The sequence below is a fragment of the Odontesthes bonariensis genome, chromosome 3, assembly GCF_027942865.1.
Source record: "Odontesthes bonariensis isolate fOdoBon6 chromosome 3, fOdoBon6.hap1, whole genome shotgun sequence".
NCBI classification, from domain to species: domain Eukaryota; kingdom Metazoa; phylum Chordata; class Actinopteri; order Atheriniformes; family Atherinopsidae; genus Odontesthes; species Odontesthes bonariensis.
Genome location: NC_134508.1, coordinates 38,751,485 through 38,775,648, shown reverse-complemented (window position 1 = coordinate 38,775,648; position 24,164 = coordinate 38,751,485). Strand labels below are relative to the sequence as shown.

The window sequence follows — 24,164 nt, the reverse complement described above, 5'->3', positions numbered from 1 at the left end:
CCTAAAGGTACCCGGCCCATGTTAAAATCCTGGCCTGTGGCCCTTTGCTATCTCCTAATCTATCTGCTCATCTTTCTGTTCAGCCATTTCTAAATAAACTTAACATGCAGAGTCCATTCATTCAGCAAAGATGTAGTTTACAATGTCCAGGAAATAAATTGTCCATCAAATTTGACTTTATTTAGAAGATGGTGCTCCGTCTTACAAGTGCAAGTATACCAAATAACACGTGGTTCCTCCATGCTACAAATAAAAGACCGGTTACATTATGCATGAAAAGTTTAGAAATAAATCAGAAAAAGAAATTAGATTTTTATAATTGAGTGTGGAGGGTGAATTCAGTACCTGTGTACCAGTCTCAAGATGGCAGCAGATTTCCCAGGCTTTTGCGAGGATGGGTATTGCCATGCTCTTTATCTTTATATCCTGCTTTTTGTCATCATTTTTTCATACAGACATTTACACATCGTAGACAATTTGCAGTTATCTTCAAGACTAAACTTTGTCCCTTTTTTGTTATCAGCAACTTTGAATTTGAGCATATTGAATGCTTTAGTGTGGGTTCCTATTTTCAGCATGCTTTACATAATAAATACCTTTTCAGGTACTTCCTGAAAGTTTTATTTCGTATGCCATAGATAACTGAACTAATGGATCGCGGTAATACCTGAAAAATTATGTAACAAGCAAACAGGGAATCTGAATAATTATTCGGGAACCATTGCTTCAAAGCCTGTTCAAACAGGGGAACTACATATGTTGTCATACACAATAAGACCTGAAACCCATGGAGGAGGATTGTGTTTCTGGCCTTTTTAGCATCTTTGCTTGCTGTTTTGGCTGTGAACAGGATCTTGAAGTAAGTGCAAAAGATAGTAAGCCAAACCAGAACAAGATACACAATATAGGTATTGTCCCTCCTCTTGATGAGGCTGGGATGTCGAAAAGCTGTTTCCCTGAGGCAGAACACTTTGGAATAAAAGTAGTCCAGTGGCTCTATTGCCAAGGTAATGAATAGATCAGGAAGAACAGACAGCATGCTGGTTGCCCAAATTAACCCAATCAACATCCACATTCTTTTGGTGGTGCAGATCTGAACATGATGAAGGGGCATGCAGACTGCGATGTAGCACTCCACCGCCATGCATGCTAGGTTCAGAGGAGTATTTTCAGTGGTGAAGAGAGCAATAAGGATCACAGTGCAACAGACAAAGACCTGTATCTGGTAGATGATGTAGCTGATGAGGAAAAGTGTAAGAGCCAGCGTCACTTGGATCATGTCGTTGACCACCAAGTGGAAGAACAGGATATAACGGGGATTTGTGTAGAAGATCTAAAGGGTCAGAAGAAAAGTACATGTGATGGAGGTACAGGTTTCCTCAACAATAATGAGTCTGCTGTAGTAATTATATTGTAAGAAAAGAAGCTCCAATGGAGGGAAGCTATTTATAATGTTCTTTTAATCTTATTTTCATTTTATTTTTTACAGAAAGATTGACAAACTGGCTTGCATTGTACTTTTTGTATGATGATAATAACGATTCATTCATAAAACACTCAAACATTCTTTTAATAATTGGTGTAAATTTACATCTTGTATCGGTATGAAACTAAAATTTTGAAACATTTTTGATTTTCCTTATACATTTTTTAACACTTTATATTTATTTATTTTTGTGTTATTTGTATATTTTGTAATTAAACTTGTAACTATTGCTGACCTGAGCGACTGCCTATCATGGCCTTTTATTCCTTGTTAAATCAAAGGTTGATTCAAAAGAAGAGGGAAAAAATGAACATAAAGAGAGATGTTGACTATAAATTGCTAGATTAGAAACACAGAATTATTAAGAAATATAAAATTGTCAAATTTCAAGTCAGATTATCAGCGCAGTCCATATATTCCACTGTCTGTGATACAGCATACATCACTGAGTTCACAAAGGGAGCTGCAATATGCTGCTCTGCATCCCATTTACAATAACTGTTAAGCTACAAATTACAGTTTTATGGATGTCAAGTATATATTTTCAACCCAGGCAAGTCACCAAAGAACTGACTATTTCTTGTTGACTATTTTCTATTTATTTGTTCTGTTTAGATGGAAGATGGCCACTGGTCAAAGAGGATAAAGCTTCCAGATAAATAACTGTGTCAGAAAAGGGCCTGATCTGCATGTGGAATATAAAGCTTGTAATGTAAGAGTTCATATGCATATTTCTTTAGTAAATATAAATTTAGTCATTGCACATAATTACAAAAAAATCTGACCTGGTGTTCACAAAAGGTTTGAATGAGTCCTGCATTGATGTAGTTGATGGAAATGCCGAGAACCACAACAATAACATTTTTGGCAACAGCTTTGGTGAAGGAATCTCGAAACTCTATGACCACAGTCACATTGGCTGATGAAACATTCATTTCTTGAAGGCTGTAAAAGTAACAAAGGAGAAAACATGACAATGCTGCTACTTCACTCTTCACTGGAACTTGTTCAAAGTTAAGATCACACAGAATAAAACTGAACTAGTTAATGTTCATAATTCACCATTTAAAATTCATGGTCTCAAATTGAGCTAGTTCTCATCATTTCCCACTTTCATGATCGTCTTTGAATTACCTCCTAATATAATACATAATGCCATGAAGTGGAACATGGACATTCCAGACATCTGAGCAGAAGCACAGTACACATATTTGCATACATCTGATTTATTCGTAACGTTCGAAAAGTTTAATATCTTAAGTTATCCATTAATCCTCTTTAAAATGTAATTTATGATTGCAATATATATGAGTTACTTAATGATATGGTTTTGTGTTTCATTGCTATACATTTGTATTCTTTAAAAAAAATGAATGTCATCAAATGACATCCAATGACACCATTACAAAGAAAGATAAACAAATCCATCATTATTGGGAGCTAAAACTGAATTATTCAAGTGAGAAAAAGAAGTATTCACCTCAAGCTCAGGATTAAGGCATCAACTTGAATCAGTCTGGGATTGATGTTGATGCTTTTAAAACCTAACAAAGGCAAAGAACAGATTAGGGAATGTTTTAATTGTCACTGCATATCCAGTGTGTATCCAACTGTCAAAATAAAACGACCTGATTAATGAGCAGATAATTATAATGAAATATTTTTTTTCCATTTTTTTTAAATAACTTTTAATGTTCTGTCGGTGGCTTTTGTTGAATGCTTGACCAGCAGACTTAAATTGGTTTCCTGTAAATCTGGATGAGAGGAAGAAAAATGTAGCCACAGATGAAAGGAATCATTGGAAGTATTTATGAGAATCTGAAATAAAACAAATTTTAAACAACCCTGTTTCCTATAGTCATATGTAGTACATCACACATCAGCACCACATGAATACAATACCAGATACAGTGTAGTATGAAGTTATTAAAACCATATAAAAGAACTTAGAATGACAACATTTTTATGTTGTTTCACGGTTAAGTACTTAATTTCTGGTCAAGCCAAATATCTGCATAGCACCTACCTTACTGTGTTTAGACCAACATTGTCACCTCAGACTTTATATGCAGTTTGGCTGGCAATAATCCAAGGATCCGTGGGTATACGTGTACATACATGGGCAGGCATTGTGGGTGTGTGTGCATGTTTGTGGGTGTGAGTATTCATTTCAAAACTATTAATTTTACGATGTGTGTGTGGCAGTGTGATTACAAGCTTAGACGGATGTTGCTACCTTGAAAGCAGAGGCTTTTCTAACTGGTTTTAAGAAAACGTCTCAAGAACGATTTCTGTTGCTATAAAATTGGGTTTTGACATCTGTGCTCACTTCCCAATAGATTATGATAACTATGATAACTTTATCTTTAGCATCATTAAATAGTGTTCTTGATTAAATGTTTGAAAACTAACTGACGAACGAGTTAGGATTGTCATTGTCAGATTATCATATCAGATACGGAGAACTTCGAAGGGATTAATAGCCTCTGCGTGACCACAGAGTCGGATTGGCCGATAGCTACGGAGTAGCATACCAAGGCCTTAACTCTGTGCACAATGCTGTTTGTATGTCGTTTTTTAAATTATCTTGTGTTCAGTATGAATTTTCGTACTTATTTTTTCCTCATTGTAGAGTGAAATGAATGTCAGAGTTGTAAATAGAATTAGCAATTCAATTATCATTCTTTTAAAAAATGTGGACACTTGAATCATAGTGATATTGAACTAGTAGTGATGGTAAATTCAACATAGAATCTCCCACATTTCACATTTGTTGAGCTTAAGTTATTGTTATAGTTGTTAGTCTAATAATGAAAATAGTCTGTTTGTGTTGCTGGAGTTTTGCTCTGGAGCTACTGATCGAGAGGAAACAATTTTTGCACAAAAAGAGGGGCCCATTCGCCTGAACGTATCATTGAGTTTTGCTTTGCACCTCGAATTGAGTCAATCTGCTGTTTTCTTTCAGACAACACACAGATATGATGATAAATCCACAGATCAATAATTCGGCCATCATTATGCAATTGTAGATGTGTTGGTGTCAGTTTATGCACTGGCTGATGTCCAAAAAGGTTTACAGAGAATTTCAGGATATTTTTTTAAACACAGTTTGTCGAGGAGCACTCGATAACTCCTGCTTATTTTGATCTTTAAACATCTTTAAACATTTAAATTTGAAACAATTTAAATCAAGTTCACTTCAGAACTGGATATTGCTAATCATTTGGTTGGATTGGATTGTATCTTTAAAGTACCTTGAGATGACTTTTGTTATGAATTACCACTGTATGAATAAATGTTTCATCTTTTCATTACAAAGATGAAACATTTCAGTCTATACTCACCTTTCAGTTCAATGAAATAACTGTTTTACACACTGTTGCATTGGTGTAAGCATTTGTCAAAATTTGACACTTGTTTATATCTTATCTATCTGAAGCTATTCTGGATTAGTCTGACTTTATATGACATAGAGCGTGTTCAGTGTATAGTCTTGTCAAGCTAATGTTTTGTTGAATTGGTCTCTACTTTGTTTATTCAACTTTCTGGCATACACTGTTGTCTCTTTTTACAGTCCACTGCAAAACACACTCGAGGCTAACTGGAGGGGACACAAAACAACAGCAGTGTTTCACAAACTTGCTCCCCACAAGAATGAATGGACTTCTGGCTAAGTTGCAAGTGTTTTCTAGGTGTTAAAATAAAGCATTATAGAAAAATACAACATATCACACTAATAACATTGAGAATTTGAAATAAATTCCTGCCTCTGAATTCTGGTACCCTGAACTCTTGATGTAAGTAAAGAAATTGGCCTTTTTTTGAGGACATTGTTTGAAAGGAAAATAACAAATAATATATATGATTTTTAATATATAAACTCTCAAGTATCAAAACAGTATTGGTCGTACATGGCCATTACATATTTTCAGGGTTTTACTCTTCACCGCTCAGCCTTTACATTATAACCAACTGCCTACTATTGAGTAGGTCTTCTTTCCTTTAAATGAGCTCTCAGCAGTTAGTGAAAGGACAAAAAACATCTGTCCTGGAGTGTCTGGTACCAATATGTTAGCAATAGAGGTTTTGGTTGGGTTGTAAGGGAGGGTTTTGTGGACTGAGGTTGCATCCCACGGATGCTATCCAGACCACATCAAATTGATTATTGGGAAGTCTCAAGGCCAGGGGAACACCTCACATGCTTGGTTGTGTTCTGTGAGCTCTTCCTATTCAGTTTTTGCAAGGCCCTCTGCTGTACTGCTGATGGAGGCTGCTACTGCAGGGGAGTCCTGTATGAGAGGGTGAGGTAGTTGGAAACTGTCAAAGTAACATCAGTGTGAGAGAGTGAGAGTTTTCCCCTCAGAACATTGCATTGTAACAAGATGAGCAGTCACTCATTTCACTTGTCTGTCATTTGAACATAGTAGCTGAAAGACGTACATATTACACGTCAGAAACTCGTCTTTTTGGATCATAATTTAATTAACTTACTCATTGTTCTGTTCTGCCTCAATGCTCATCAGTAAGCAGCTTGCTCCTGTGACGCTGTGACGCTTTGCTTTGCGGTAAGACGAATTGCATCACTTCCTGTTACCTTGCTTGTGTACTGTGGAATTTCTTGCTCCTCTTGGACTACTGATAATCACTTCATTTCTATCTATAACTTACACAATTTTGCATAGTTAAAGCTGCAGTCTGCAACTCTTTTTCAAGCAAAATGCCTGGAACTGTCCGGGGATTCTGAAAGTAGTACATTAAATACCCCAATACAAAAAAAAAATGAGTTCTCTAGGTCCCCTATATGTCCCGCTAGGTCCCTCCAAAGCCAGCAGGTTTGTTTACAAAATTGCAGACCGGACCGGTAAAAGGTAACCAATCAGGTTTACGAGCTGGGCTCTGCTGCCTGTCAATCACCGATTGTGCACGCGCGATACAAGGTAGGCTCGTCCCCACGCTTATTTATCTGGACTATTGAACTTCATTACGGGCTAGTCTACTTACTGTGTCTTCCATGATCGCAAATGACAGGTGAGTTGATGAATGAGGAGTCGTGTAGGCGCATCTGGCGTGCACGTCTACGTGCACGAGTTCTCATGTGTTTTGAAGGGGCGGGACAGGAAGTTGAATAACTTTTTATTTTTCGGTTAAAAAATAAGCATTTCTTGCATTTTGCGACTACGAAGGTCACCGTTTTCAACTTCAAGCGTTCTGATAGATCATGTAAACTCTTAAAATGCCAAAAAGTAGGACTTTACGTATGACAACAACAAATCTTGCAGACTGCAGCTTTAACTCTATAGCTTACCGTTCTGTTCTAACACACTACTACAGATCTTTAATCTTAGCATGGCTACCAGTTCTCTCCCTCCATCTCCTGCTTTCACCTGCTCTGTGTGTCAGATGTTTAGTTACTCCTCTGCCTCCTTTAGCGATAATGGTACATGTAACAAATGTAGTCTTTTTGTAGTTTTGGAGGCAAGGTTATCTGAATTGGAAGCTCGGCTCTGCACTGTTGAAAATCAACCGATAGCGAGCCAGGTCCCTTTAGCCCAGGGATGGGCAACTGGCGGCCCGGGGGCCGCACACGGCCCTCGTCCTCACTCAGTCCGGCCCGCAAATAGATCAATAATAATTTAATAATAAAAAAAAAAAATAAATAAAAAAAAAATTGTAATTATACTGTTGACCGATGGAGGGCGCGCCATTCGCAAACAATAGCGGGGCCCGGCCCGCTTTCCGCAACAGTGAATAGGAAAGTCAAGAGCCATGGCCACTAGCAGTGGCAAAAATAGAAAACTTGACCGAGAAAATTGCATTTTTCAGCCAAAATGGGAAGAAGAGTACCTCTTCAGTTTTGTTCTTTGTTATGAAGAAGTTCAAATTTCTTTTTGCACTTTTTTTTAAGCAAATGTTTTGTCTTTGTTGCTTATTAAGGACGTGTTAAAATGCATTTATATGCACAAAATAGTTGTATGTTGGTGCAATAAACATAAAATGTGTTCTTATTGAGAATAATTTGTAGCGTCTTTCATATCCAATTATTCAAAGTGCGTGGTCATGGGGCCCTCCAATGATAGTGCTGAAAAAATGTTGGCCCTCTTTATCATGGAAGTTGCCCATCCCTGCTTTAGCCAGTCTGGAGCCACCTAGCGTAGCTAGCTCAATTAGCCTCCCCCTAGCAGAACCTGAGCAGCCGGGATTACAAGGTGGCTGGGTGACTGTCAGGAAGAGGCATAGCTCTAAAGTCAAGCCCGTTGTTCACAGAGGTGTCAAGTAACAAAGTACAAATACTTCGTTACTGTACTTAACCCTGTAAGACCCAGATATAGAAAAACACCAAAAAAACAATTTTCAACCATTAAGATGTTGTTGTAAGAGGCCTTTGATGCTGAAAATGATGTGTTTTAAAAAAATATATGTTTTGTTAAGTTTTTACGGAAACGTTGTAATATTGCAACGTTGGGCTCAATGGGGAGCAGAATCTCCTGCATTTGCACTCATTGTCTGAACAACAATACAGAACTAAGGATTCTTTTGCAGGGTTTTGCTTTTGTCCCAGAACAGTATAACATAAAAAATAACCTCAGTCATGTTGTTCTGAACAGTCATTTATTGCATCAGTGTGTAGTCAATAAAACATTTATGTACAGTGATAGTCCCAGAAACAGTTCTTGTCTTCTGAAAAACAGAGGCGAACATCACACTTGCTGCATTGGGTATTAGTATACCCTTTACTGCAGTGTCTGCAGCGTCCTCTCTTCACCTTCATTGGGAAATGTCCAGTTTGGTCCTTGCGCACATCCTGCGGGGGGGGGGTGTACATGCTTTCTTGGAAGAGGGACAGTTTGGACTCCCATCACCTGGGGATGGTCTCTTCCCAGCATTCAAAGGACTCCCTGCCGCATCTGGGTTTGAAGATGGTCGTCCTCTCTTCGGAGTTTTCGGTGTTGTGTTCACCTGGAAAGAGAAGCATCAATATTACTATTAATAATCAATGCATGTATATGCTAAAAATGTATGATGATACAAGTCAGAGATACAAGTCACAAACATGGCAAATAGCAGAAATAGATTCTTACCAGAATGAGAGAGGATGCTACTTGTGCCTGGAACTTTCTCATGTTCATTATCTCCTTCTTTGGCATCTTGAGAGCTTGGCAGTGCCGCTTGTAGAGGAGCCAGGTGTTGACCACAGCAAGGGTGATGGTGTGCCAGAAGATGTACATGTACCAACGCCGGGATTTCAGAGCGAACTTGTATTTCGCTGTGAAAGAGTCCAAGTCCATGCCTCGCATATACTGCTTGATGCTGCTGAACCTCCCCTTGAAAGGAATCATCATCTCATCCACAGAATTGTGCTCTTCGGGTACCACCTGCAGGCATTTCTCTCTGTATGACTCAAGCCATGGTCTGAGTTTTCAGAGTTTGTCCCTCTTTTCAGTCTCTGACACTGTTGAATTGTTCACAAAATGTAATGTTGTCAAAAGAGATTAGAATCTGTTGCGGGGCATCACATCAGCAACTGGGGAGTGCCGCGTATCTGTCTCCCAATACATACGGGTTCCAGCCATTTGGACCAAGCCCATCCTCAGGTACATGCCCAACATTTTCTGTATTTCCTTGATTGTGGTGTTCACAGATCTTCCATTACTTTGAACGCTGTACTCGTTTGTATGGGTTGCCAGAGCTTGAATCATGTCTTCTGAGACAAACTTTTCAAAGTACTGCAGCGGTGTGTGGAGGACAGTTGCATCATCTGTGAGAGCTGGACCAGAAAAATCAGTATTGAGACTGATGAAATCCTTTTTTTGCCAGCGATATCTGTCACAGGGCTTGATGTGTTCATTTGATTGGGGCTCAATGTCCAATGTCCTGGCTGTGCAGTCAGTGGGTTCCTGGTTTTCTTTGTCCACACAGGCATCGTTATCTGACTCCTCATCACTCGCATCAGTGTCGTCAAAGTCTATGTCCACATCACTCTCTCCATTATGGACCATCTCAATCACATCCGTCACACTGTACCGAGGATCTGTCCTTGCTGGTCGCATTCTGAAATGGAAAAAATAAAATTGAATATAAACAGCACACATGCTTATTAGATTCTAGATAACCTGCAGAAAAAGAGGGGATGATGGGGAGATTGATTTCAATATGAAGTGTTTACAAATTGCACTGAAATAACCTATTCACACATTTCACTGGTCACACAATAGTGTATAGCTGACCAATTGTAAACTCTGATTATCATACTAATAGGTATGCAGGTAACCTCCAATTTACAACAACACCTTACATTCCTGAGCATCAACACCTGCTCCAGAACAATGGAAAAGCCCTCCCCCATCATCCCCCACAACTGCTATGTCTATGAATTGATATAGGAAAATTTCCTTATCAATAGCCAAGACAAAGAGCAGACATGCACAAAAAGAATTTCTTTGTTAGAAAGTCCTGCTTTCTGTGATAAGGGGAAAATACTGAATGTTGCAGGTGGTTAGAATTCATTATAAGTAAATGAAAATGATTATGTATGGCAATATATACCTTTGCCCACTAGTTTCTAATACAATAATATGTAATCTAATATAAGGCTAGAATGTATAAATCATGTGTAGTTTAAAGTTATATAGAAAAAATGTAAATGGAAGGTCCTCTAAAGAGGTTCCTCTCAAAACAGGGATATTTTGACTACCACATTCACCCAACGTTGTAATATTGCAACGCTTACAAAACAAGCTCTAAATAAAATGTAATGCACATTTTCCACAATGAATACATATGGACACGTTCTAGACACTGTATTAAACACAAAAAAAATATTTAAAGCATTTTACTTACTTCAATCAGATAAATCCAGTCCAGTAAATGAAGGGGTTGATGCTCTCTCAAAAATCTGGAGGTTGTGTGACTTCTCGACCTGAGGGCAGGCCTTATATACAAATGTGTGACCCAATAGCTTTCTGAGACTGAACAATAGGACCAAATGAGTATGTTAATGTGGTTGAACCAAAAAAAAAAAACCAAAAAAAAAGTTTTTTGGGGGGATACAAAAATTGTTGTAATTCTGCAACAGTGGGTCTTACAGGGTTAGAAGAGTCTCAATTAGTCTGGAAAGATAGTTTAATAATGTATAAGAAAGCCCTTCGTAGAGCTAGAACTGCTTATTATTCATCATTGATAGAAGAGAATAAGAATAATCCCAGGTTTCTTTTCAGCACTGTAGCCAGTCTGACTAAGAGTCCGAGCTCTGCTGAGCCAGGTATTTAACTCTCAGCAGTGATGATTTCATGAGCTTCTTTATTAATAAAATTGTTTCAATCAGAGAGAAGATTGATGGAGTCCTTCCCACTATTATCAGTGATGTATCATCAAGTACAGCAGCTTTAGAAGTATCTTTAGAACCTGATTTGTATTTAGACGGCTTCTGTCCAGTTGATCTCTCTGATCTAACGACAGCAATAGTCTCTTCTAAACCATCAACTTGTGTTTTAGACCCAATCCCAACCAGACTGTTAAAGGAGGTTTTCCCATTAATTGACACTTCCAAATTGGATTTGATCAATCTGTCTTTGTTGACAGGATATGTACCTCAGCCTTTTAAGGTTGCTGTAATTAAACCTTTACTTAGGCTACGGCTACACGAAAACGAAACAAGGTTTTTTTTGAAAACGGGTTCGAAAATTCTTGCGACCACACGGAAACGCGCTGCTGTCCAGACGAAAACGATGAAACGAGGCAGTACACACGCCACTGTGTCACGCCACGCTGTGAGACAATAGAGAAGTGTTAAAATTGGCTCCCAGCGTCAACGTGTGACTGACGCAAAAACGTTTTAGCTGTAACAATGGAAACGAAACGAGGCCGTTTTCAAACTTTCCCACTCTGGAACCCGTTTTCAAAAACTATCGTTTTGGGGTAGTGGGAACGCCGGCTCCGTGTGGCCGCGACAGTGAAACGATAAGAAAAAGTATCGTTTACAGTGAAAAACGTTTCCGTGTAGCCGCAGCCTTAAAAAACCTACTCTTGATTCAGAAGTGTTGGCTCATTATAGACCTATATCCAATCTCCATTTTATGTCTAAAGTTCTTGAAAAAATAGTTGCAGCTCAGCTTTGTGATCACTTACACAGAAATAATCTGTTTGAAGAGTTTCAGTCAGGTTGATCAGGAGCTCCTGCACTCTCAATAGCTTTCACAACTGCTGCTGAGGCTTCAGTGCGGGGGACATGCTTCCTTCTTTCAATGAGTGGAGTTACAAGTGCCTTTCCTAGCTGCTACAGGAACACCCTCCTCTTGTTCTGCTTACGAGACATCCAGGTTGGGTGGATCTCTCTCCAAATCACACAGGCATTGTAGGAGGAAACATCAATGATGTTGTGGAAGATGACCGGGGGCCAGCGGGCAGTCATTCTTCTGCAGCTGTATGTTCCAATCACCTTATCTAGGTTGCCCACACCTCCTTTGTTGCGGTTGTAGTGTAGGATGATGATTGGCTTCCTGTCCTCACGATTGCTAATGTCACCGTCTGTGTGCAGTGTGGTCAGAAGAACTACATTCTTGTTTTTCTTTGGGAGGTAGGAAACTAGAGTGGTGATGGGCGTGAAGGCAAACTTTGAGGAGAAGACCTCTCTCCTTTGACGCAAGCAGTGTAGGTGGGAGCTCAGGCTTGTTCTTTCGAACTGTACCAACCATGGTGATCTTCCTCTTCAGGAGCTGCTGTCCGAGTTCATAAGAGGTGAAGAAATTGTCACATGTCACATTGTGACCCCTCAGTCCCTCTGTCACATCAAGCACAACTCGCATCCCCTGGTTCTTCTCTGGGCATCCACTGGCTTCCCAGTATACAAGGGAGTAACTTTGATTTTGACATTGGTGGGGACACAAAAGTGCTCCACGACAGTTTTTTTTTTTTTTTTGCTTTACCAATCATAAGTTAATGGCATGCAGATGCTATATATTAACGAGCCATCCTAATGTTCAGGGAGTTGGTCTTTAAATCACAGGGTTGCAGGCTCAAATCCCACGATTAGGCTACCTCTGTTTACATCCCCATCCATGACTGGAGTGACCTTGAGCAAAACAACTAACCCAACATTGCTCCAGAGACTGTAACCAATAATGTGTTCTTATAAGTCGCTTTGGATAACAAAAGTCAGCTAAGTGTTATGTAATGTAACTCATATAATGCAGGGTATCTGCAAATTTTTTAATCAACAAATTTAATGACTTTTAAGACCTTTTTAAGACCTCTAAGAATAAAAATTAAGACCATTACCACGGCAAAAATATATATAAAAACTACACTCTAGGCTGTTCGGTGTTGAAAAAAAGTCCAGTGTGAAATGTGTGCTTCAGTGATACTGAATCAGTGTGTCAACATGATCGCATAAGATTTGAACGCACAAGGCAACACCACACACTACAGAACAATCGTGCCCAATTGTCACACCTCTGCGAAGGAGTGTGTTTTCGCTGCCGTTTGTCTGTCTGTTTGTCTGAGGCTCTGAGCAAAATAAATCCATAATTGAACCTAATTTTCGAGTTATGTCTACTGTGCTTTTACAACTAGCAAAACAATTTTACTACCCAAGTTAACTTAAACCAGAACTTTGGACAACTCACGTGAAGCACAGACTATGGACAGTGACTTTGCATTGCATAAACCACACGACAAGTGTCTGCAATCTAATCAAATAAATAAAAACTAGCACAGACCGCTCATACAGTCAATGGCATGTACCCATAGAAAAAAATACACACTCACACACATCACACAACCTGACTATCGGCTAACAACCATGATCAGTAACCTACACAAACCCAGACACATAATGGCTCGGCGGCCAGCAATCGGAAAAACCAATGAAGTGAATCAATCCTGTGAAAGAATGAAAACAAGTGAATGGAACCTACACTCACCCATTATGAAGTTAACTCAGCCCCATAATCTTGCCCCTGCTCAGCCAACTCCTTGACGTCGGGTATGGTTGGTAACGTTACGGCGGCTAGCATTAGCAACGAGGCTGCTAGGCTTAATAAATCGGTAAGCATTAGGCTACTGAAGAAAGCTAGTCTTTTTAGTTACATTATATTATCATCTTTCTTCTCGGCTATAAGTTAACCTTTGTTTACGGCCACTGGCCCTAACCTGACGCGCTAGCTGTCAAATCACCGGAAGTTTTCACCGGAAGTGCTGGAGCACACACAAAACGTCAGCAGTCGCCATTATTGTGCACAGAGCGATAGAAAATCGTCTCTCCAGACATATCTTTCTTTCATTTCGCCCAGAAGAAATTTAATGCCACTCTTCGAAAATCGGCGAAATTTAAGACATTTTAAGACCTTAAAAAAAGTATTTTTTATTTAAGACTTTTTCATACTTTTTAAGGATCTGCGGAGATCCTGAGTAGGGGGCTGAATATTGGTAGGGACGTGACCCTAGCGTCCCTACCCAAAATTACGCCCGTGCCAGTATAGACTTGCATTTTTCAAGCATAGCTTGATTTGGCATCGCAAGCCACCCATGACTTGATCCCATATTTAGCTGGTTTACAAAATCCTCCAGATTTGTCATCTCAAGGATTATTTTTTCTAATGCTGGTGTGATAAACAGGTAGAATGTAGAGACAATGTTATGGGCATGAGAAACAGCATTCCTTTTGGGTCCTGGGGTCATCTTTATGACGTTTTGTTCTGCATGCCTGCCGTGTTGGTCATATGCTACTGAAGACTATGTTATTTTGCCATTTTTTGAAAGGAAAGTCTCTCTTTCAGCTTTAGGGTTTTCTTCTTCTGAAGATGATTCATCATGCTCTGGGTTGTATTCCTCCCCATCTTCTTCTTCGGATACATCCTCCATTTCCTCTTCTGAATCGGAGTTGTCTTGCTGGACATCTGAGATGTTATAACGCACAATCATGGCTTCAGCACAGAAAGAATTCGGGGTCCTGTTATCTGCAACACCTTTATAACCTCCTGGAAATAAACAGGTGGTATTCTGCAGTCTGAGATTTGCCTTGTTTACTTCTGCTACTGATTGATCTGAGACACAATTAAAACATTGTAACATTTTGTGGTTCGTAAATAACTCTGTGACCTTGATATCAACTCTATTTGCCTCACGGGTCATTTTGACCCGAAGACCACCTTTGTACATTTTTTTGTACAGCTTACATGGAAATGTGAATAAAAGCAACATTTCAGTTTTTCTACTGTTGGGGCCAATCTAGGAAAAGTCATAAAATTTCAAGTTAAAAAAATAGCATTTAGTGGTTTTTTGGGGGGGTTTTAACACAGTGACGGGTCATTTTGACCAGACTCAGGAAGGGTGGCCATCCGCCTCGACCAGCTGGGGTTTGACAAGACAGATAAGCTTTATCAAAAAGGAAAGTTTTAAGCCTGGTCTTAAAAGTGGAAAGGGTGTCTGCATTTAGCAGCAGACACTTACAATAAAAGTAAGTGATGTTTGCATTTAGTGAGTATATCTTGTTCCTGTTTGCTTGTACGTTTTTCGTCTTAGACAGTAAAGTTTGAACTTTTCTTAAATGGCTCCAACAGTATTGCACTTGCTTCAGCAGATTTACTGTAAACACATTGAAGCACTTTCTACAGAGATTCCTTTTGGGAGATTCTGACATTTTCAGGAATCCTCAGTGTATTCAGGAAAGGAGTCGTGGTGAAGGACAAATAAGGAGCAGCCAACTGATCAACTCTCATTAGGCCTTGATGGTAAAGGTCACACGCACACAGGGGCAGGTTGTTGTGCAGTATTCAGCACGCAGTGCACACATGCACAGCATCAAAGGGATTTATTAGATGTATCTTCTGAGAGTTTGTCATCACTGCCATTAAAAAATCTGCAATTACACAGAGCTTGAGGCTGTTGTGTCGACTTTGAATAGATTTTTAAATTACAAACAAGTTGCAGCATTGTCAGTGGAAAACAAGCTATTAAGTTTAATGATTGCAACAAGGTCGCTTGAAAATTCTCTCAAGAGTTGCTCTTTCGACAAATCCATCAGGAGAACAACTTTATTGCTTACTTGTATGACAAGCTTACACTTTATTAGTCTATTAATCTCAACAACCAGATTCTTAACTTTAAAGCCTCTTCAGTTATCATATTACAGTCTGCTGGGGTCTGTTGTGGTCTTGGCCACAGAAAACAAGCTATGGATGCATAGCCTTGCCATTACACAATTCCCCCCTAACTGTGCCACTGCTATATTTTGAATGTGCACAAACACACCTGTCGCACCTTTTCAGATGTGACTGGGCTTTAGTAAACCAAAAATCTATAACTCAATAAATTGAAGACATTGCTTAATGTTACTTGAAGAAAAGAGCCAACATTTCCAAAGTTCTGATTCTGCAGGGGTTCCAAGTTGAATAAAGCCAGCTTAATCTTATTTTTAGCTTAATTAATCAGCAGATCTCAAAACTACATCAACTCAAACTACTAAAGAAATAAAAAAGCTGTTATGAACTTCCTTAGATTAGTGATCTTTTAGGGGTGCTAGTAGCTCAACTAGTTGAGAGGGTACAGCGTGTACAGAGGCTGAAGGCCCTAAAGGTACCCGGCCCATGTTAAAATCCTGGCCTGTGGCCCTTTGCTATCTCCTAATCTATCTGCTCATCTTTCTGTTCAGCCATTTCTAAATAAACTTAACATGCAGAGTCCATTCATTCAGCAAAGATGTAGTTTACAATGTCCAGGAAATAAATTGTCCATCAAATTTGACTTTATTTAGAAGATGGTGCTCCGTCTTACAAGTGCAAGTATACCAAATAACACGTGGTTCCTCCATGCTACAAATAAAAGACCGGTTACATTATGCATGAAAAGTTTAGAAATAAATCAGAAAAAGAAATTAGATTTTTATAATTGAGTGTGGAGGGTGAATTCAGTACCTGTGTACCAGTCTCAAGATGGCAGCAGATTTCCCAGGCTTTTGCGAGGATGGGTATTGCCATGCTCTTTATCTTTATATCCTGCTTTTTGTCATCATTTTTTCATACAGACATTTACACATCGTAGACAATTTGCAGTTATCTTCAAGACTAAACTTTTTCCCTTTTTTGTTATCAGCAACTTTGAATTTGAGCATATTGAATGCTTTAGTGTGGGTTCCTATTTTCAGCATGCTTTACATAATAAATACCTTTTCAGGTACTTCCTGAAAGTTTTATTTCGTATGCCATAGATAACTGAACTAATGGATCGCGGTAATACCTGAAAAATTATGTAACAAGCAAACAGGGAATCTGAATAATTATTCGGGAACCATTGCTTCAAAGCCTGTTCAAACAGGGGAACTACATATGTTGTCATACACAATAAGACCTGAAACCCATGGAGGAGGATTGTGTTTCTGGCCTTTTTAGCATCTTTGCTTGCTGTTTTGGCTGTGAACAGGATCTTGAAGTAAGTGCAAAAGATAGTAAGCCAAACCAGAACAAGATACACAATATAGGTATTGTCCCTCCTCTTGATGATGCTGGGATGTCGAAAAGCTGTTTCCCTGAGGCAGAACACTTTGGAATAAAAGTAGTCCAGTGGCTCTATTGCCAAGGTAATGAATAGATCAGGAAGAACAGACAGCATGCTGGTTGCCCAAATTAACCCAATCAACATCCACATTCTTTTGGTGGTGCAGATCTGAACATGATGAAGGGGCATGCAGACTGCGATGTAGCACTCCACCGCCATGCATGCTAGGTTCAGAGGAGTATTTTCAGTGGTGAAGAGAGCAATAAGGATCACAGTGCAACAGACAAAGACCTGTATCTGGTAGATGATGTAGCTGATGAGGAAAAGTGTAAGAGCCAGCGTCACTTGGATCATGTCGTTGACCACCAAGTGGAAGAACAGGATATAACGGGGATTTGTGTAGAAGATCTAAAGGGTCAGAAGAAAAGTACATGTGATGGAGGTACAGGTTTCCTCAACAATAATGAGTCTGGTGTAGTAATTATATTGTAAGAAAAGAAGCTCCAATGGAGGGAAGCTATTTATAATGTTCTTTTAATCTTATTTTCATTTTATTTTTTACAGAAAGATTGACAAACTGGCTTGCATTGTACTTTTTGTATGATGATAATAACGATTCATTCATAAAACACTCAAACATTCTTTTAATAATTGGTGTAAATTTACATCTTGTATCGGTATGAAACTAAAATTTAGAAACATTTTTGATTTTCCTTATACATTTAAAATTGTGTATTTATTTATTTTTGTGTTATTTGTATATTTTCTAATTAAACTTGTAACTATTGCTGACCTGAGCGGCTGCCTATCATGGCCTTTTATTCCTTGTTAAATCAAAGGTTGATTCAAAAGAAGAGGGAAAAAATTAACATAAAGAGAGATGTTGACTATAAATTGCTAGATTAGAAACACAGAATTATTAAGAAATATAAAATTGTCAAATTTCAAGTCAGATTATCAGTGCAGTCCATATATTCCACTATCTGTGATACAGCATACATCACTGAGTTCACAAAGGGAGCTGCAATATGCTGCTCTGCATCCCATTTACAATAACTGTTAAGCTACAAATTACAGTTTTATGGATGTCAAGTATATATTTTCAACCCAGGCAAGTCACCAAAGAACTGACTATTTCTTGTTGACTATTTTCTATTTATTTGTTCTGTTTAGATGGAAGATGGCCACTGGTCAAAGAGGATAAAGCTTCCAGATAAATAACTGTGTCAGAAAAGGGCCTGATCTGCATGTGGAATATAAAGCTTGTAATGTAAGAGTTCATATGCATATTTCTTTAGTAAATATAAATTTAGTCATTGCACATAATTACAAAAAAATCTGACCTGGTGTTCACAAAAGGTTTGAATGAGTCCTGCATTGATGTAGTTGATGGAAATGCCGAGAACCACAACAATAACATTTTTGGCAACAGCTTTGGTGAAGGAATCTCGAAACTCTATGACCACAGTCACATTGGCTGATGAAACATTCATTTCTTGAAGGCTGTAAAAGTAACAAAGGAGAAAACATGACAATGCTGCTACTTCACTCTTCACTGGAACTTGTTCAAAGTTAAGATCACACAGAATAAAACTGAACTAGTTAATGTTCATAATTCACCATTTAAAATTCATGGTCTCAAATTGAGCTAGTTCTCATCATTTCCCACTTTCATGATCGTCTTTGAATTACCTCCTAATATAATACATAATGCCATGAAGTGGAACATGGACATTCCAGACATCTGAGCAGAAGCACAGTACACATATTTGCATACATCTGATTTATTCGTAACGTTCGAAAAGTTTAATATCTTAAGTTATCCATTAATCCTCTTTAAAATGTAATTTATGATTGCAATATATATGAGTTACTTAATGATATGGTTTTGTGTTTCATTGCTATACATTTGTATTCTTTAAAAAAAATGAATGTCATCAAATGACATCCAATGACACCATTACAAAGAAAGATAAACAAATCCATCATTATTGGGAGCTAAAACTGAATTATTCAAGTGAGAAAAAGAAGTATTCACCTCAAGCTCAGGATTAAGGCATCAACTTGAATCAGTCTGGGATTGATGTTGATGCTTTTAAAACCTAACAAAGGCAAAGAACAGATTAGGGAATGTTTTAATTGTCACTGCATATCCAGTGTGTTTCCAACTTTCAAAATAAAACGACCTGATTAATGAGCAGATAATTATAACAAAATATTTTATTTCAATTTGTTAAATAACTTTTAATGTTCTGTCGGTGGCTTTTGTTGAATGCTTGACCAGCAGACTTAAATTGGTTTCCTGTAAATCTGGATGAGAGGAAGAAAAATGTAGCCACAGATGAAAGGAATCATTGGAAGTATTTATGAGAATCTGAAATAAAACAAATTTTAAACAACCCTGTTTCCTATAGTCATATGTAGTACATCACACATCAGCACCACATGAATACAATACCAGATACAGTGTAGTATGAAGTTATTAAAACCATATAAAAGAACTTAGAATGACAACATTTTTATGTTGTTTCTCGGTTAAATACTTAATTTCTGGTCAAGCCAAATATCTGCATAGCACCTACCTTACTGTGTTTAGACCAACATTGTCACCTCAGACTTTATATGCAGTTTGGCTGGCAATAATCCAAGGATCCGTGGGTATACGTGTACATACATGGGCAGGCATTGTGGGTGTGTGTGCATGTTTGTGGGTGTTGTGAGATTATATCAATACTATTTATTTTACGATGTGTGTGTGGCAGTGTGATTACAAGCTTAGACGGATGTTGCTACCATATTTAGCAGTCACAGTGCCGTGTGGATTAAGAGGCTTTGAAGCCTCTGACGATACCAACATTCCTATCGGGGGATGTTTACGTATGTGGATAAAAACCAGATCTTCATTTTCTTTCCACAAAGGAAAGAGAGACAGAAAACTGCCTAATTTACAACAACCTTCGGCCCTTTGAAAGCTTTTTGGGGAGTCGAACTCGCAACAGACGCTTGCCATAAAATTGGAATAAACTCAAATGAACAAAGAATCTTTCTGTTGGAAAAGTGGGAGACCTTACTATCTTATCTTGACCATAAATCGAAGTTGACACTTTAACCCCTTTCCACCAGAGACCAGATGGCTACACACAAACTGAGAATACCTTACTAAGACTCACTTTTAGTCGAATCTTAAAACTATATTAAATGTGTTTGATAACCGTATACAATTTCTTTCAGGTTTCCAGCTTGATCACAAGACGCATATAGAGACAATTTGTACGATCCTGGCTTAAATATTGACAGAGAACTGATCTTGTGGGAAAATGCGCAACCAGCCGATGGAACAACATTGCCCCCTTGTGGTCTGTAGTGTTGAATAGTTGAACATTTAAATCCCCAAGGACCCAGTAAAATGGACAAGATATATGCAACAATTTAACTTTTAACGATGTCCCGTCGGTATCTATTTGGTATTTGTTTGGTATCCCCATTGTTAACACAGAAAATTAACATTGTGTGGGTTTGATGGATGTTTCGAGACTTTCACTATTGAAATGATGAATTAATCCATAGATGTCAGTCTTTAGCCTCAAATAGTAAGCCAAACCTAAACTATTTGAATAAATCCAGTATCTCTCCATTCCCCATATTTTATTTTCCATTCACTAAGTGTTTAATATAATCACCCATATTCCATGCATCTACTGTTTGTTTTAAGGTTCATGTCTTTGGTCATATCATTTTAATAAATAGTTCATATATCTATATATATGTTATAATCACAGATTGTGTCGTATGCTTTCTTTATGTAATGTCTGTCCAACCAAACGAGAACTTTCACGAAAGTAGCGAGATATGAGACTGATTATTAATTGATTATTAATTTAACCTTAGTTTAAGGTTTATTGAGGCTGTGAGAACATCTTCTAAATCCTTATATTTGATACATATATAAATGCCCAATAACGCTACACATATAAGGCCCGTTTCCTGTTAATAACCACATAAGGCCCGTTTCCTGAGGCTGACTTTTGCTGAAAAATACCGAAATATATACTTAGAAGGAAGGAAAATCCTCAGATCTCTCTTAACAGCAGGACAGAATGCATGTCATATAAGTGTGTGATCTCCAGAAGCTTCTGCAATAAACTAAACCGTGGACTGAGTCTTGACCTTTATGCTCACACTTCAATCAACGAACTCAGGGAAGCCAGCTGAAGTCGGGGCTTCAATAATTTGGGTGCTCATCCGGGGATCGTCAGCGGAGCCGATAACCTCTGATCTGGCCTAAAATCGGACAGAACACGAACGGACACCCATAATTAAAGGTAAGCAGAAACCTGTTTAAATCAAATTCTGCAATTGGCTACGACTAAAATCCCGTGTCCCAAGTCTGAGTAAGGAGAAGTCTGTGAAATTGTTGAGACTCAGAAGGTTGATGAGAAAATAAAAGGTCTAATTAAAGATGAAAAAAGCAGAATAAAAGGTCATATAATGTGCAGAGTATTATCCTAGACTGTGGTAAACCGATCTCTGACGAGGACGGAGTAACTGGGTTTGAGGCCCGCGGGATTTAGGATCCGCAAATTCTGTGTCAGGTTCGAGGCCTGTTGTAAAAGAGATTAATTGCATTATATGATCGGGGTTCGAGTCCCTGTGTAGAGGAAAAAAGGAGAAAAAGAAAAATTTTTAGAGGTGTTCATTTTGCAATGTGTTTTTATGTGGTTTTGAGTGTGAAAGAAGAACGAATGTGAGTACGACAGGAGTGTGAAAACTACGTTTGTAACTGAAGCAGCAGCACTGACTGAAACCTAACAGGTGTCAACGTACGTCGGTGGTCTGTTGAAGTAGGTTATTTGGAATCCCCAGAGGCATGGGGATCCCCTTACTAGTGACACACCCCACTCAGTCTATCTACACTCAGCATCCTATAATGACAGCACAAACTGAATTATAGAAATTTTTGCATATTTATTAAAAAAGAAAAACTGAAATATCACCAAAACTTAAGTATTCAGACCCTTTGCTCAGTACTTAGTAGAGGCACCTTTTTGAGCCAGTACAGCCATGAGTCTTCTCGGGAATGATGTAACAAGTTTTTCACACCTGGATGTGGGGATTTTCTGCCACTCTTCCTTGCAGATCCTCTCCAGCTCTGTCAGGTTGGATGGGGAACGTTGGTGGACAGCCATTTTTAGGTCCCTCAAGAGATGTTCAATTGGGTTTAAGTCAGGGCTCTGGCTGGGCCATTTAAAGACATTCACTGACTTATTCCTAAGCCACTCCTGCGTTAATTTGGCTGTGTGCTTTGGGTCATTGTCATGTTGGAAGGTAACCCTTCGGCCCAGTCTGAGGTCATGAGCACTCTGGACAAGGTTTTCATCCAGGATATCTCGGTACTTTGCAGCGTTCATCTTTCCTTTGAATCACAACCAGTCGCCCCGTCCCTGCAGCTGAAAAACACCCCCACAGCATGATGCTGCCACCACCATGCTTCACTGTTGGGATTGTATTGGGCAGGTGATTAGCAGTGCCTGGTTTTCTCCACACATACTGCCTAGAATTAAGACCAAATAGTTCAATCTTGGTCTCATCAGACCAGAGAATCTTCTTTCTCACAGTCTGGGAGTCCTTTTGGTGTTTTTTCGCAAACTCTATCCAGGCTTTCATGTGTCTTGCACAGAGGAGAGGCTTCTGTCTGGCCACTCTGCCATATAGCCCAGATTGATGGAGGGGCTGCAGTGATGGTTGTCTTTCTGCAACTTTCTCCCATATCCACACAGGATCTCTGGAGCTCAGCCAGAGTCATCTTTGGGTTCTTGGTTACCTCTCGCACCAAGGCTCTTCTCCCCTGACTGCTCAGTTTGGCCGGACGGCCAGCTCTAGGAAGAGTCCTGGTTGTCTGAAACTTCTTCCATTTGAGAATTATTGAGGCCACAGTGCTCTTAGGAACATTAAGTGCAGCCGAAATTCTTTTGTAGCCTTGGCCAGATCTGTGCCTTGCCACAATTTTGTCTTGGAACTCGTCTAGCAGTTCCTTTGACCTCATGGCTCTCATTTTACTCTGATATGCACTGTGAGCTGTAAGGCCTTATATAGACAGGTGTGTTCCTTTCCAAATCATGTCCAATCAATTTAAGTCAGCACAGGTGGACTCTAATGAAGGTGTAGAACCATCTCAAAGGTGATCAAAAGAAATGGACAGCACCTGAGTTAAATACGTGAGTGTCACAGCAAAGGGTCTGAATACTTATGTTCACATGATAGTTCAGTTTTTGTTTGTTAATTAATTTGCAATTTTTTTAAAAATTCTGAGCTTGTGCTGTCATTATAGGGTGCAGAGTGTAGATTGATGGGGAAAAAAAATAATTTAAATGATTTTAACATAACGGTGCAACATAACAAATGATGAAAAATTGAAGGGGGTCTGAATACTTTCCGAATGCACTGTAGGTCGGCGATTCTTCGCCACCCCAAGCCTGATAAAGTCAAAGACATGTTATCTTTTCTCGGACTTACAGGCTACAGCAGACATTACATCCCTAACTACCCTGGACGAACACAACCTCTGCGTGCTCTGGTAAAAGAGCAAGGCATGAGAAACCTTAATGCTTCTGTGTCTTGGACAACAGAGGCCGAAAGTGCATTTGTCACTCTGAAACAGGCTTGGCTACACTGGACTACTCCAGCCCCTTCCATTTGGATGTTTCTGGAACAGAGGATGTGGTGAATGGTGTTTTGTTCCAGAAAAAAGGGGGAGACAGAGTAATACTGATGTACCTCAGTGTGATGCTCGACAACATGGAGCAACGACACCACACATGCACACGACATGTAGCAGGGGTGGCCAAGCTGATTAAAAAAACTGCACACATTGTAATGGGACACCAACTATGAGTTCTGACAACACACAGTGTAGTAGCCTACGTGAACTCACAAGCCTTCACTTTGACCTCTCTGAGACAACAGAGATTGAGCAGAATTTTGGACGCTCCAAATGTTACATACACACACGAAGGGATCAACATGGCAGACAGAATAGGCACAGAAGAACCACATGAGACACAGGTCAGCAAGGAAGAAAAAGTCAGACCAGATTTGCAGGTAGAACCAATTCTGGGGGCTTAACAGTTCTACACAGATGGATGTTGCTTCAGACACGAACAGGAAGGACTGAGAGCAGCCCAAGCAGTGG

General features: G+C 39.1%; 2 protein-coding genes across 2 annotated transcripts; both read right to left on the bottom strand.

Annotated features, from left to right (window-relative positions):
- Positions 1-571: 571 nt before the first annotated feature.
- On the bottom strand, positions 572-2,421 carry LOC142377006 (odorant receptor 131-2-like). Its single transcript, XM_075460718.1, has 2 exons — positions 2,272-2,421; positions 572-1,333 (listed from the first exon to the last, which is right to left on the bottom strand). Exons 1-2 carry the CDS (start codon positions 2,419-2,421, stop codon positions 572-574), a joined length of 912 nt encoding a protein of 303 aa, XP_075316833.1.
- Positions 2,422-14,215: 11,794 nt separating this feature from the next.
- Positions 14,216-18,468, bottom strand: LOC142377005 (odorant receptor 131-2-like). Its single transcript, XM_075460716.1, has 3 exons — positions 18,319-18,468; positions 16,636-17,383; positions 14,216-14,406 (listed from the first exon to the last, which is right to left on the bottom strand). The coding sequence occupies exons 1-3, from the start codon at positions 18,466-18,468 to the stop codon at positions 14,216-14,218; spliced, it is 1,089 nt and encodes a 362-aa protein (XP_075316831.1).
- Between the last annotated feature and the right edge of the window lie 5,696 nt (positions 18,469-24,164).

What these genes read in the sequence shown, in the direction of transcription:
- LOC142377005 (XM_075460716.1), bottom strand. Translation starts at nt 18,468, where the DNA reads ATGAATGTTTCATCAGCCAATGTGACTGTGGTCATAGAGTTTCGAGAT. An exon ending in AAACCTTTTGTGAACACCAG is followed by an intron (nt 17,384 to 18,318) that starts GTCAGATTTTTT and finishes CTGACCCTTTAG; the next exon opens with ATCTTCTACACAAATCCCCG. An exon ending in CCTGAAAAGGTATTTATTAT is followed by an intron (nt 14,407 to 16,635) that starts GTAAAGCATGCT and finishes TCTGTGCTGAAG; the next exon opens with CCATGATTGTGCGTTATAAC.
- LOC142377006 (XM_075460718.1), bottom strand. Translation starts at nt 2,421, where the DNA reads ATGAATGTTTCATCAGCCAATGTGACTGTGGTCATAGAGTTTCGAGAT. An exon ending in AAACCTTTTGTGAACACCAG is followed by an intron (nt 1,334 to 2,271) that starts GTCAGATTTTTT and finishes CTGACCCTTTAG; the next exon opens with ATCTTCTACACAAATCCCCG.